Source organism: Lycium barbarum, chromosome 9, assembly GCF_019175385.1.
Source record: "Lycium barbarum isolate Lr01 chromosome 9, ASM1917538v2, whole genome shotgun sequence".
Lineage (NCBI taxonomy): Eukaryota > Viridiplantae > Streptophyta > Magnoliopsida > Solanales > Solanaceae > Lycium > Lycium barbarum.
In genome coordinates, this window is record NC_083345.1 from 14,788,117 (window position 1) to 14,803,447 (window position 15,331).

Consider the following 15,331-nt stretch of genomic DNA (forward strand, 5'->3'; position numbering starts at 1 on the left):
GGACAAAAGCATAAATCTACTAGCTCACATACGATATTTTTGTCTACACCGGAGCAGAATTTGATATTTGTCATTTCAATCTAGTGACAGTGGCTAAAAAATTAGCCTGCATTAATGAATTCCTCGCATTCAGGTACATTTTTTGAGGCATAGTTTCGTACTACTACTATCTGCAAGGGAACCAAAAGGTAGACATTCACTCTTCGCTAGTCAGAAACATATAACTAAATTTAACCTTGAAACAAATTTTTGAACCATGATCATATCCACACCCAAATGGTACACCCAGCCTCAAACCGAGGAAGCGAGACAAACTAATCAAGCGAGTCCATTGGACACCCAAACTGCTAACCTTGCACCAACAATGGTCACTACAAGAGAAGGGAAAAAAGACATGCATGGCACTTATGACTTAGCTTTACCGTTATCCCAGAAAAGCCCACCGCTGATTACTAAGGGCAATAAAAGTAACACAAAACCACAATATCTAGAGTAGGGAATTGAGTAAAATTCTCAACTGGAGCACATCTTAATGCAAGGCTATTGAAGTTGTTCTAACCAGATGGCTTGTAATCCAATAGGCTAGCAATAGTAATCTTCTTTCTAAAGTCGAAATCAACCTTCTCTAAGTCGTTAACAGTACCCAGATAACCATAGAAGATTCTCTTCTTCTCTCCAGTCCGATGATCAAACTTGCAAAGCTCAGGATTGTTCTCATCATCCTTACCTAGAGTCAAGGGCTGCAATCGAGCCCAACCATTTCTCCCGTGGTTATCTTTCTCAAAATATTCAGCCAACCGCATGGCTTCCATTAAACCTGATTGGTCGCTTGCAAATTTAACCAGAGTAACACCTAGATGACCGTCTCTGCTATACAAGGCCTTTGCCTTGCCACCGTGAAATCCAATACCTGAAAGCAAAATTGGCAATTGCAGTACAGAAACGTTAAGCGATCTGTGACGTAGAGCTAAAAACAAGCCTGGAGAAAGCATGACCAATTGTGCCTTATAACCAGTTCCGCATACATAAATTGGTGGCAAATCCACTATCAAAAAGAAGAAATAAAAAAAAAAAAAAAAAAAAAAAAAGGAAAATGAGCATACGAGGTGCCAAGAAAGATATAATCCTAAAAGCAATAAGCAAAACAGAACAGCACTGACTTATGATCAGTTCCACATAAAAAACTGATGATAACAAATAGACAGGAAAATTCAATCTTAAGTTATCCTCTCAGCTTTTCCTTTCAGAGAAGGTGAAATAGACAAAGGAAATGGAAGGAGGACTGATAAAGAAACCAAGAATGAAACCATTGGCAATAGGCATTCATGGCAATGAATCCTCCAACAGAAAACCATAGTTAACAATACTCGATGACCAGTAAAAGCGTAATAATAATAATAATAATCCCTAGAAGTCTAGAACACCAAAAGGTTCTCAAGTTTGTAGAGGAATGGTAACATCAAAAAGACAAACTGCCTTCTCATCGAGGCGTCTTAAGGAACAGATTCAAACTAAGTTATTCATTGTAAGGCACTAAAAAACTAGGCTGTGCACCAGTCCTATGAATAAAGGTTCCTCAATAGGAACAAGATGCGAAAACCCAGATCAGATGCACCTCAACCGTAGAAGTCTTTAGAAGAACTTCAGGAAACTGAGGTCCAAGCCATTGAAAAGAGTTAAATCAAATTGCAATCTCATACATGTTGACGACCAGGTAGAAACAGACAATTAAAATATAAAAATATTACTGAGTTTCTCAGATAGAATTCTACTGGTTACTTGAGGGAATATAATGATTATACTAGTCCTCCAAGGAGGTTCATCCGTTCATGTCACATGCCAGAAACATCTCACTGAAAAGTAACATGCCTAAAGTCGCACTACAAATTCAATATATTGAATAATAGCAAGGATCTAAGCCAATGGTCATTGCAATGCATGAAGAACAAAATTAGTATAAAGAGAATGCTTTTCACGCTCCAAATACAAATTAGCAACACAAAAGGCATGCTGCACTTGTCCCATGCAATCTACATTATTCTTTGAAAAATGAATTGGCTGCTGAACTACAGATCCAGTATAGTGATATGACTGGATATATATATATATATATATATATATATTTGATGAAGTAATTGATTCTATTCAAGGCATCCAGAAGATGCAAAGTAGTTACAAAAGATTGAGCACAAGAATGGTATCAAAATGCATGAGATATACATTCTATATCATCAAAATGCATGAGCATATCAGCCTATAGACAACACATTTGGCTGCTTCTGGTTCTAGTTAGCACGACAATTGGAATGGAGTGACTCCCAGGCAATTCCCCAAAATCAAGTTTTTTTAAAGGTAACAGAATTCTTATACAGAGCACATCTTAAGAATCGCCAAGGGGCTTTTCTGAAATAAGAGGTCAACTGTGATACCGTTCCATGTTAAAGAATGTTTCGATAACGCAGACAATACAATTCGTTTGAAGGGCACCACGAAGGTGCTGGAATATTTTCCTCTATAATAGTAGGGAAATTAGGAAACCAACGAGGAAATCTGTTTCATTCAATTTGAACTATTACCGCTGAGAGACAAAATCTACAGAACGTTTAAAACGCTTTTTCATAAAATAAAAGGTTAATTACGACGCCATTGAGTATTCTCACTGATATAAATAGCTGGATGATGTAACACCCTAAACACGGTAGGATATTCCTTCCCTCCCTCCCTCTCTATGGCCTTTCTTGTCGATTTCCTGGACAAATCCTCCAACCAACAAAAGCACGTAAGTTCTGATATAAACTCTGGTAACCTAATTGTACAAACCACCAAGTTTGCTTTTACAGTCCACTGCAAGACCTGATTAACAGAATTAAGATTCTAAACTGCCTCAGATCCTATGATTCCTGGCCTAAGAGGCACCCTCGCAGAACACTATCAGAAATCTCACTTGAAAGTAGACTCATAAATCATCAGAGACCACTAGCGTGCAAGACAGTGGTGATTAAGTGACCATTGACAATGCTTAAACACAGATCATCTGCTAAAACCGGCATGGTAAATTAATCGTATGGGTCAGACAAATTAAGCAAGTATAAGTAATAGTCCTGAAAAAAGGACCACATAGATTTGGTGGAGAACTTCTACATGTGGCAAGCAGCTATGATTGGTATACGCCTATAAAAAAATAGTGCAGAAAGCAGGAAAATTCCCTTGATGAAACGATGGAAATGATAAGAAACAGAGATGGATGCTTTACCTCTAAGGTAACTATCCATTGCCTTGTTTCCCAAACCCTCCATGCGCCCATCATCACGTTTTCCTGTGATAGTGTTATGGATTATAACCAAAGGTGGCCACAAAATTAGATCATCTCGGTTTGCAGTTGCTTCATCAGCAGATAACATCAGATATGACTTCGAGTTATCAGGAGGTGTCAAATAGTTCCATCCCATCAGAACACATAATGCTTTGTGAAAGGCCAAATGTTCCACAAGTGTTGAATCAGCACTATCCGAGTTGTAGGCGTGCATAATAAGAGTGTGCATATCAGGAAAATCTTTTGAAGTCCTGTGTTGTTATCATGCCAAAGTTACGGAGTACTTCAGAATTATTCCTCAAAATTCCAAGATAAACTTAAGTGTAAACAAAAGTAAAGCATTGAGCAACAAAAGGGAAATTCGGCAGCATTATTTCAGGATGTGAAACTCCACAATGTGCAATGATACTATTTTGACAGGTTGCACGTCACAGATAAAATACATCCGAACATGAGATGTAATTTGTCATCAACCAACAAATTGTCTTTACACCTACTCGAAGGGAAAGGAATCTCTTTAAAGGTTGCAAAGGGAAGTCAAACAAGTCAGTCTCAATTGAATGGAGCATTGGGATATTTAGCACCTTAAGGATTCCTCCATGGTTTGGTAGGATAAGAGATCACGTAGTACAAACTACCATCATAAATATTCCACCTATTGCAAACTTACTATCTTAAGATTTCCACCATGGCTTGGTAGGATAAGAGATCATGTAGTACAAACTACCATCATACATATTCCACCTATTGCAAACTTACTATGAACTACATTACAATCTAATGAGTAACCAGTTGAAAGTAAGGAATAGAGCGGCATCTGAACCGTGCACAGAACTACTTTTTTGTACCATACCCAAGACGGGGGCAGGCCACAGCTGAAAAAATTAATCAGGACAACTATTAAGTTTTCCTATTTCACTATTTTTCTACGAGCGGCCATTGGCATACTACAACTACCACAGCCAAGATAACGGAAAACTTCAGCAATCACGCAATGAGAATTCATAACAAAAGGTCCATGATTTGGCTGCAAGCATTGACCTGTTGAACCTCAAAAGGGAGGGCCACACTAAAAGTGGTAAATATATCAGAAATTGCTCTGATTTGCCACACAATCATCTACCAGTTTCATCTATCATGGGATGCAACAATCTGGTTCAACAACATAATGATGATACACCATTGTGAAAGTAGCAAGCTACTCCACCAACAAGAATTTTTTTGGTTCAAAACGAGATAAAAATAGATTAACTGTAGAACAAGGTAAAGAAAAAGGCTTTTCTATGGCCTAGTGATCTACGAAAGTAAAAGTATTGAAATCACAAAAGCTCTGAAAAGAGTATTTCCTACATAATATGAACACATTGGTGGGATTCCACCAAGGTTGACTGCCTTCAAATCATTTAGCTGATACTTGCATCACATCCACTATGAAGAAAACAAATGACTAAATTTCCATATGTTAAATAGTCAACTCATGATCGTCAATCTACATACATATAATACATGAAGTGAGAAAGAAAAAAGTCTCAAGTCCAATACAGTTGTGTCATCGTGTACAAAGGGCCACCAGAGAAGCATTTAAGCAGGTAAGGTGCTAGAATCTTTACTTGGTATTCTACCTTTGGGAACCGAAAAGGCAACTCAACTCATCTCAAACTAATGTGATTAAGCATCTAATTCATGGATAGAATAAAGCTCTTCCGAAAAAAAATTTAAGAGTTCCGTGGTGATAGTCACGCAGGACAAGCAGGTAAAGCTATAGCTCGGGTAACCAATCAATGAAGGAGTAGCTTCCAAGGCGTGAAATTGCCTCACCACAAAGAAGAAAGAATCGACACAAGAAGTTCCATATAGCTAAAGCTAAATCCCGAGAAACTAATGAACTACATAACACACACAGCCACTAAGCTGCAACTGTCTATCCAATATGCAAGTTAAGAAAACCTTACAGAAAAGATTCTCTCTCTCCCCGCACACACGTATATGGATCATGCCTCCCTGGCTCCGAATATCCGTGACTATACCACTAGTATTATATTTTGTAAAAGCAATCATAGGATTAGGTAACATACGTAAGCTGGGACGATGATAGAAGACGGAAACAACAAATAAATGAGGCTATCACGATAATAGCCTATGCTCATAACTAACAAGATGGATCTCTCTACAACACTCTATTTTACAAAATTTTCGGCACAATATATTTTGAATTTTGAGAAAAGGTTGTTGTTACTACAATTATTGTTATAAGTTCTCTGTCAATTCAGAATTAAAATAAGACATTTGAAACCACAATTTCCTGTAAACTGAACATCCTTTCAGTCCCTCAGAGCTATGTCACCTGCACCACCAACCACCCCCACCTTTACTCTTTATATGAGTCTTCTTTTGGGTTCACATAACAAATATTGTTGTTGTGCACTTGTACATTATAATCCTTTTCTAATAACCTACTAAGCAGATAGTAAACATGCTTTAATTTCACTGTCAGTATTTTAATTTCCTTAGGTATTTAAGTATTTTAGAACAGATTCCTACATCGACCCACGCTCTTGATCCTGTGAACTGAACATGAGATATAGAGACTACTTGTTACAATATGTGTAGTATAACACCCCTAAACACTATATTGTGATTGCTCCCTCATACAATCCTATATTGATATCAGCTCACATTCTTAGTTGGGAATGGAAGTCGTCATTAGCAGCAAAATCAATGTATCAGCAGATCACTCTCCACTAAAACCTACAAAAGTGTAAGTTAACTTGGTCCTACATTTGATCCAATTTATTCCAACACTTAATTTACATGCCAAGCATAGATCATTTGAAGAATGCAGCATTAGAAGTGCAAATAGAACGAGGGAGGATGTGACATGAAATAAAGTATACAATCTACTCACAGCAAATTAGTAAAGCAAAAGGAGCATCAAATCAAGGAAATAAAGATGTGAGTTGCTATTGAATCTGAAGAGGGATTAAGAATGACAACTCAATATAAGCAATGAGAACAAGAGATAGCTTAGGACGATTGAATTAGAAACCATGTCCAAATGGCTAAGATCATCCAGAAAAAATGTAAAGACTCTTAATTAGACAACAAAATCTTTGAATTATTTTTAAGAGAGCATGAATGAAGAGTTGGATACATGTTCATCTCAATAGAAAGATGGAAGAAATTAGATTTGGCAAGAGAACCAAAGAAATCACAACATAAATTACGACAGTCAAAAAGAGAAGCAAAGTACAGTAAAAGTGAATAGAAGAAATGGAAGCAAAAAGAGAAGCAAAGTACAGCACGCGAATAGAAGTGGGGGCAAAAAAAATGATAGTCAGGCAGGGAAGGTACAGCAGTATTAAGCCACAACGTTAGCTGAGCAACTGATTGGTTTGGCTGTTGGTTAAGAATTTTCATGGGGTTTTCAGAACTGTGGTAGCACCTCAATTATGTACCCCTCTTACCTCCCGCTAGCCAGAGATCAGGTAACATTGTCCACCAAGTCGTAGAAAAAAAAAAAGAAGTAAATCACCTGCCATTTGTCTGCCTGTGTTGGGATTTGAACTCTGGTCTCCCATGGTTTTCATCCCACCTCAAGAAATAAGGTGTTTTTTAAACGCATACAGTTAACTTTAGGGAACTCTACACTTGATTTAAAAAGGTAGCATCCTCCCCGCTGCGCATGATCTATCCTTTCTCAATAAATATGCTTATAGAACCAAAATCGGAAAAAAAAAAAAACTCAAAGAAGCAACAACAAAAAAGTAGGCAACAAGTCGCCTGGGTCATTAAGACAATATCTACTTGCTCAAGTAAAAAGATAGGCAGAGTCACATGCTATAGGGAATTAAAGGAGAATTAATGTGCCATGCTATTAGCATTTGATGTGGAACCAACTAGTGTACACATTCAAAATCTCTTCTTCAAGTTATAAACAATTAACCCCTTTAATAGTGGCCACAACAACAGAAAAGTGTTTACCATATTGTGGACTATCTCATGGTTCCAGACAAGTCCAATTAAGTTAGTAGGAAACTTTGTGCCTTCCAATTCTCACATTCAAACAAGAAAAAAGTGTGAATTTGCATAATCAACAATGCAAGAGCTACACCCAACCCAAAGTAATTGCAAACTAGAGAATAAAGAAAACCGAGATTGTAGCCTAATTGAAACAAACTTGGGAGGAGTCCTAGTAGTCATATAATAAACGGCCAGATCTTTCCTACCTTTTACACTTTTATTTTCATCTCTTAAGATTAAATAAATAATAAAAAGAGATCATTTCTCCCCTGGGTTGCTTTGCATCCTAACCACGTGCTTTTCTAAATTGCACTGCTTCATCCATCAGAAGCAATAACCCCTAAATTCGCTTCACCAGGATGGAGCAATCGCTTTTCATAACATAGGTCACCATGGGGCAAACTTACCATGGAACTAGATCCACCATCATTAGTTTGAGAATTAGATATGATTAGTAGAAAGGTAGCTTATCTAGCAAAAGATATGGCTTCAAGAATGCCATCTCATAAACACGACACAATGACTTACAATGATACACACACAAATGAATAATGGACCAACAACTACATCTCAATCCAAAGCTAATTGGGAAACAACACTTAGTATATACTAGAGGTAAAACGAATGACCGTATAAAAAATACCATACAGCCACATATCTTTTTCTAGTGATATTGCAATAACGCCTTCAAAGAGAGAGAGAGAGACCACGTTTTCCAACATTCAAGGGCAAAGACAAACTAAACTCGCACAGCCTATCAAAATCTTTTTTTAATAAGAACAGACCAGAAAACAGGCCATCCAATCTCTGCCCCGAGGGAAATGTTGAGAAGACCTCAAAGTACCGTGGGTAACGAGTTACACGACAAGCTTAATTTACAATGCAAATGCAGACTCATTCTTTTTCTAAACTGAAGCCACCTAGTTATTTGCTGACAAGTCAAGACACAAGCTCAACCATTATTTGCCACATGTTTCCAAATTAAACTTGATCATGGCAGCTTCCTGATGTCAGCATCCCTAACAACTCATGTTAGTAATATCAGTGTTCTATAAGAAATCAACACTTTGTCCTATTAATTTGGAGCTAACTTGTTCTTTATCTACCTGTTAAAGACCCTTAATCCCCTACCTGCTATACCTTCTACCACAATAATCAAAATTTGACAGGAATGGTCTGGAAACTGATCCGTGAAAGCCACATCACTGACAACAGCAACTCTATGTTGAATAACGGTTTTAATTCAAGAGCTTAGAAAACATAAATCAATAACCAATTATTGTGGGCATCTAGGGAAAGAGCAATTGCTATGTAGATTAAGACACTTGAGGTGTAACCCTGAACTAACTAATGGTCATTTTACTACTTGCCCAAAGACAATTCTATCTCAAAACTCAAACAAATATATCTACACATCAAAAATCTAGAATAAACATAATAGACGCAATACAACCCGAGTATATTCCCACACCTGTTACAAGCAAGACACTGCAAACGCCCTTGCTTTCCATCAGCCAAATAACTCCTTTTAAGATTTGCATTATCATAAATTAACTTCACCATAAGCAAAAAAGACTTCTTTAATGCACTTTGATCCACCTCATTATGCTTAATAATCCTACTACCCACACTACTCCCTCCTTCAAAACCTCCACCACTCCTCATATACTTCCCAGGCCTAATCATTTCTTCCCCTCCTCCTCTACCACCCATATACAAACTACTACTCGTCCCGCCCTTAACCGGGCCCGGGCCCACATTACCATGTTCCAACACTTGTTGCCTCAACCTCTCTAGCCCATCCCTCCCCTCATCACCAAACTTCCTCTTCATTGCGTTGTTATTAGCCCCCTCTATCCCTATCGGATTCCATTCGGGCCCGGGGAACGCAAAGCCCGGCCCTCCCGGCCCGCGGGGAAAAGAGGGGAAATCTTGATAATCATGGGGTAATGCGAAGTAAGACCTAACGGAACCATCAGCAAGAACAACGGTTCTACGTTCTAACATGTGAAACCCGTATGAAGGGGGTGGGGGTGGGTCACGGAAAGGGAAAGGGGGTAGCCCACCCAAATGGGTATTCGGGTCGGGTCTCGGAGATGGGTTGTTGTTGTTGTTGTTGTTAATAATGGGTTTCGGGTTGGGATTAGGGTTTGTGGGTTGTTTGGGAGAGGGCTTTGATTTGGGGTCGCCGGAGCCGGAAGAAGATTTGCTTTTAGCAGTGGAGGGGTCCCAACGGGATTTACGTTGGGTATTCGGGTCGGGTCTTGGTGATGGGTTGTTAATGCGTTTTGGAGGGTTACTACCTCCTGCCATTGGGGAAATTAGGGATTTCTTGAAAATATTTGAAGAGTTATGAGCAGCTCAAAGAGAGTAGTAGTTGTTATATGTGCAAGAAAACGCAAGTTGTAATAATCTTCCCTATTTTTTCTTTTCCCACCCGCTAAGTAATAAAAAAAGATTAAAAAGAAAAATTGTTTTAAGAGAGATTTGCATGAGAGCTCTTAGATGGTATTTTAGGGCATACTAGTAAATTAGCCCGCGTTTTGCGCCATCGTTAAAGAAAATTATTTATGACTGAATAATTTTTTATAATTATTACTAAAAACCTATTCTTTGTATATGCTTTGATCAAGTTTATCCCTATCTCGATTTAATTTTTTAATTTCTTTTTGGAGTTCGCCATTGCCTTCTTTAAAAAAAAAAAAAAAAAAAAAAAAAAAATTGTTTTTAAGTTTTTTTTTTTAATTTCTCATCTCCCTCTGTCACATCGGATCTTTAATTTTTTTTTTTTTTTTTTATTTCTCCTCTCCCTCTATCATGCCAGATCTTTGATGTTTGAACAGTTAGTTCTGGTGGTGGTGTTGGAGTTCGCCGGAGAATGGAACTCCGGTGATGACTGTATATGGGTGTGTATGAGTGTATGTAGGTGTATACGCCGGAGAACAGAACTTCGGCTATACTATATATGGGTGTATATGAATGTATATGGGTGTTTAATATTGTATATGAGTGTGTATGGATATATGGGTTATAATATTGTATAATATTATATATGGGTGTATTATATTGTATAATATTGTATATGAGTGTATATGGATATATGAGTTATGATATTGTATATGGGTGTATAATATTGTATATGGATGTATAATATTGCATACGGGTGTATATGGAAATATGGGTGTATAATATTTGTATATAAGTGTACATGAATGTATATGGATTATAATGTTGTATAATATTGTATATGAGTGTATATGGGTATATGAATTATAATACTCTATTAAAAAAAACATTTAAAAATTAAAAAAGGAGGCAGTGGCGAACTCCAACAAAAAAAGATAAAAAAATAAAAATGAAAAAGAAGGAGGCAGTGGAGAGAGAGGGGAGAAGAGGAGAGTTTTGGGTTAGAGCTTTGCAATGTAAGTTTTGAGCTATTTTTTTGCAATGTAAGTTTTGAGCTATTTTTTTGCAATGTAAGTGACCAAATCGTATATTTATGAAATTTCCCCAATAATGATCTCTTACTCTTTTTTTCTTGATTTATTCTCCTCAAACTTAGTGGTTCAGCTTTTCATAATTGACAGTTTTCCCAACATTCATATCTATGTATAATGCTAAGTAATTATATGCATTGGCTATTCACACTAAATCATTATTATAGTTAAGTGTTTTAATAGTGTGAATGTATAGATTAACTAACAATAGTTAAGTGATAGCATGTCTATTCTTACATATGTCATACATCCATTGATTTGGTGTAAATACCAGTGAATAAATATTATCCATATACTATAATTTATTTTAATGATTGCGCGAAGCGCGGTTAAATTTTCTAGTTACTCCAAAATTGTGGAGCATCAAACAAAGACTAAATGTCCCAAACCAAATAGATTATGAAGCAGTGGAAATAAAAACAAATTGTTTGATTAAAGTTAGACTTATGAATGATGAAGACGTACAACATCATCTATTTAGACTTATTATTGAAAATTATTGATATTTACTGAAGGTCAACAAAATTACGATTAGGCATGTCTGGAGGGAGACAACTCAGTGTGCTGATTTTCTAGCAAATGAAGGACATAATTTTGAACAGAAGTTGACACTCTAGAATAATGCATTTCAGGATATGAAGTTTCTTCTTCTAGCAAATTTAAGCCTGTGTCACTTGTGAACGATTTTAAAATCTTTTATTTATTCCACTACACATAAAGAATAATAAAGAATTCACACGTATGATATCAATGAATTGAAACTAAATTTAATTATTACTACTATATTACTTTACACAAGAGTTTAAATTTGTCAAATAATGTGTGCACGTACACACATGTATATTTGATAAACATACAGTTTAAAATTTATAGATATATAACATAATAAATAAAATTGAAAATAGTAAAGGTAAAACAAACATCGCCTAAAATAGGAGGAAAAGAAGATTTATTATTCAAAGTTGGGAGAAGTGTTTGATTTTTAAAGCAAAATTAAAAGAAAAATAATTTTCATTCTTTAAATTATATACACTAAAAAAAAATAGTATCATTTACCCTTTTATAATAGATTGACTTATTATTTATTACAGATTACCATTAATGTTTATTAACTATATACAAAATTATGTAAATATTTCTTAAACCTTTAGTGCATATAACTTAAATTAGTATAATATTACAACTGTATTATATACTGTACGTTGAAAAAAACGAAAGGAAATGTGTAACAAAAACTATGAGGTACCAAACTGCAACTGAACTGAAATACGAGGTTGTTTACAGTAACTTGGCGATAATTTTGTCCTTTCAACGGTTCAACCAAACTGAAAGCTATCTCTCCACCCAAACTGAAGTCTTTCAGCTTCTTGAGTATTCTCTGTGTCTATTCTTTGGTGGGTATTTTATTTCTTGCTTTCTTGGAACTAATTTACCTAAAGATAGCTAATTTAAGACTTTTGGGTCTATCCCAATTACCCTTTTCTATGGTTAAGTAGAATTATATTTTGTAGTGCCATATATACATTCTTGATTTTTAGTGGTTCCAGTTATATAGGAGCCTATTGGTATTCCTGTTAACATTTATGGATTGAGTGTGGGCTCATGAACATAGAGGGACAGTGTGGTTCAAATCAGTTTACTGAATTAGTTTGGATTAATTAGATAATGATTCTGTTTTCTTTCTTTTTGATGAGGTAATTAGCTAATGATTCTGACTTGTTTATTTTGTTGTGAAGGTTGCTTCTGATGTTTATGGGGTAGCTTGAGTTAGGATGGCTTCCTTCATTCCCATGAATGTTGCATGTCCATTTGCCATTTCATGCTCTAGTAACAAGATTCAAGGCACTGATGAATGTAAGAATTTCATGTTTGATGTCTTCATACAAATAGGAAGGGCATTGTGAATCCTTAATTTCCAGTTTTCACTGTTCATAATATTGAACTGAGATGTAGTGTTGCTCGGACTCCCAAAAGATGCTGCTGCACGCATGTCGGATCCTCCAAAAATGCACTATTTTTTGAGGATCAGACAAACACCCAGCGGCATTTTTGGAGAGTAAGAGCAACATGGTTTTACATGGAGCTACATGGATAGTGAGGATTCATATAGCCATAGACATACTTCTTGTTGTATACACACATTTTCTTGGACTGCGACAGTTCAATTGTTGTTAGCCTACAATTGGCTGAAGAATAGTTAACTTATCTAGAGGCACAAAGTATTAATATTAAGTGATTTGTGAGTAGAGCACTGGAAGGACAAGTTGACTTTGAGAGATATAGGATAAGAAAAACTGAGGAGGAAATCTTTGGTAAGATACTAGGACTTATGTTCTGCGAACATGCTGAGAAGCTTTAAAGAGACCACCATGATTTAAATGTTTTATCAAGACAAAATGCTTTGTGAAGTAACCTGACTGTTCAAAAACATTAGCTAATTATTGCCTACAACTAGTTATTGCTCCTTATTCTTATGTATCCAGACGAGAAGGCCTAATCGAGTCTGAGCTTCATTTATAGGTTTACTTTGTCCCTTCCGTTTTAGGTCATCATGAGGTTGTTTCAGTGACTAGTCAGATTACTTTCTTCTTTTTCTTATGTTGTGTTGGGCCCTTGAGATGTATAGATCTCATATGAGTACTTGATCCATGTAATATCGTGATTGAATTGTTCTAATTCTTGACAAATTTCTTTTTAACATAATAGATAAACTACAATCAAGGAGCTCAGGTATTTTGTCATCTAAAGAAGAAGCAACTCGTCGCCAGCTTCTTGCAGTAGGTCTTGCCAGTCCTTTGGTTACACTCGTAACATTCAACTGCGGCTCAACGGTGCTACCAGCTTGGGCAGAGGATCAAGAGATTCAAGACAAGGATGAAAGTGTGGTTGGAGCTATTAAGTCCTTGTTTGATCCAAATGAGACAACAAAGTCAGGAAAAGTCTTACCAAAGGCTTACTTGAACTCAGCAAGAGAGGTGGTGAAGACACTGCGTGAATCCGTAAAGGAAGACCCAAACGACATGTCTAAGTTTAGACGAACGGCTGATGCAGCAAAGGAATCCATCAGGGAATACCTTGGTGGATGGAGAGGAGAAAAGTCAGTAGTCAATGAGGTAATCCTTTTTCAACAAACAAAAAAAGTGGATTGTTCTTTAACTGTAGCTCATGCGCAATATGATGGATTGGTTGTTTCCAAATATGCTTAGAAAATTTGAAAAATAATTGGCTAAGCGGCTCACAAGACATACTGACTTCAAATTGCAATTTTATATAACCTCGGCTTCTAAGGTAGTTATTATAATACAACGACATTGTAAAGATCATTTATTGTTCGTCGAGCGCCTTTTCGATGTCCATGCTCAACAAATTAAAGTCAAGAGTAACTCCAAATATTACCTTGCATAATGTCTATTGAACTAAAATGATTTCTTCTCAAACATCTACCTGTACGGTTATTAAAGTTCTGTTGGCAGGGAGTTATTGGGGGCTTCTTACTCAAGCTTTGTCATGACGGCGCTTATCTACACCCGGCTGATATATAATTATTGACATGCATTTTACACTAGCATGCAAAACAAGAGTTGTAGTTTAGGGCTTTTTTTCTGCTGTAGTGGAAACAGAGTTTGTTTCATCTGGTCATTGTTTTGACTTAGTGCTACTTGCAGGTGTCATATGTTATGCTAGAGAAAGCTATTAGATCTTTGGCCAGCTTTTATTCGAAGGCAGGGCCATCTGCTGCACTTCCAGAAGAGATAAAGTTGGAGATCCTAGATGATCTGAATAAAGCGGAAGAAGGATTGTAACATGGGGTAGAAAGTCACAAGCAAGCAGTGGAAAAGTCGAAGCGCACGCAAATTGGTCCGGATACAATTGTTATAGAAAGAAATTAAAGAATTATAACATGTTTCTTGATATACATAGTAAGAGAGGCTAATGTATTATATTATCCTATGTTGCATTGTTCATGATTGAGTTCTCTTTTTTCATCTTTGGGTCAAATGAGAGTACATGCTCAATTAGATCTAAGTCTACTGATAAAGATAAATTTTTATCAAACTGTCTTTGGTTGCATTTTTTTATTTTTTATTTATCATTGGCCCTGTCGTAATGATATTTTTGGTTGGTATCAGGTGACCTAAATTTTGTGACAAATAGATAATAGACAAAGAAAGGAACATTATCTGAATATAAAAAGATTCTCCTTAATTCAAAGCTTTCATTGGATGTTACCATGAATGCAAGTTATGCAACTACGTCTAAAGAACTCTGATATAACATATATTTTGCATTATGCAACGTTAAAGATGAGTATTCCAGCCACAGCACAATTCATTGAAGCCCTTCGCTGAAGCCTCTAATGGCATGCTTACAGTTTTAATTGCTTCTACAAGGAAGTTCCTCTTTATTATTATTATTATTATTATTATTATTATTATTATTATTATTATTATTATTATTTTTAAAAAAAGACATTCAAAGAAGATCCAAACCAAATCGGATC

At 36.2% G+C, this 15,331-nt stretch overlaps 2 protein-coding genes across 3 annotated transcripts; one reads left to right on the forward strand and one right to left on the reverse strand.

Annotated features, from left to right (window-relative positions):
- Window positions 1-9,730, reverse strand: LOC132610872 (uncharacterized). Its single transcript, XM_060325269.1, has 3 exons — window positions 8,805-9,730; window positions 3,254-3,564; window positions 1-910 (listed from the first exon to the last, which is right to left on the reverse strand). Exons 1-3 carry the CDS (start codon window positions 9,644-9,646, stop codon window positions 555-557), a joined length of 1,509 nt encoding a protein of 502 aa, XP_060181252.1. The 5' UTR covers window positions 9,647-9,730; the 3' UTR covers window positions 1-554.
- A 2,341-nt stretch (window positions 9,731-12,071) lies between these two features.
- LOC132610778 (photosystem II D1 precursor processing protein PSB27-H2, chloroplastic) lies at window positions 12,072-14,886 on the forward strand. 2 transcript variants are annotated; one of them, XM_060325147.1, is made up of 4 exons: window positions 12,072-12,224; window positions 12,567-12,684; window positions 13,537-13,943; window positions 14,496-14,886. In XM_060325147.1, the coding sequence occupies exons 2-4, from the start codon at window positions 12,603-12,605 to the stop codon at window positions 14,631-14,633; spliced, it is 627 nt and encodes a 208-aa protein (XP_060181130.1). In that variant the 5' UTR covers window positions 12,072-12,224; window positions 12,567-12,602; the 3' UTR covers window positions 14,634-14,886. The 2 variants fall into 2 exon arrangements, with proteins under 2 accessions (XP_060181130.1, XP_060181131.1); XM_060325148.1 differs by lacking the exon at window positions 12,072-12,224 and adding an exon at window positions 12,295-12,317.
- The last annotated feature ends 445 nt before the right edge of the window (window positions 14,887-15,331 follow it).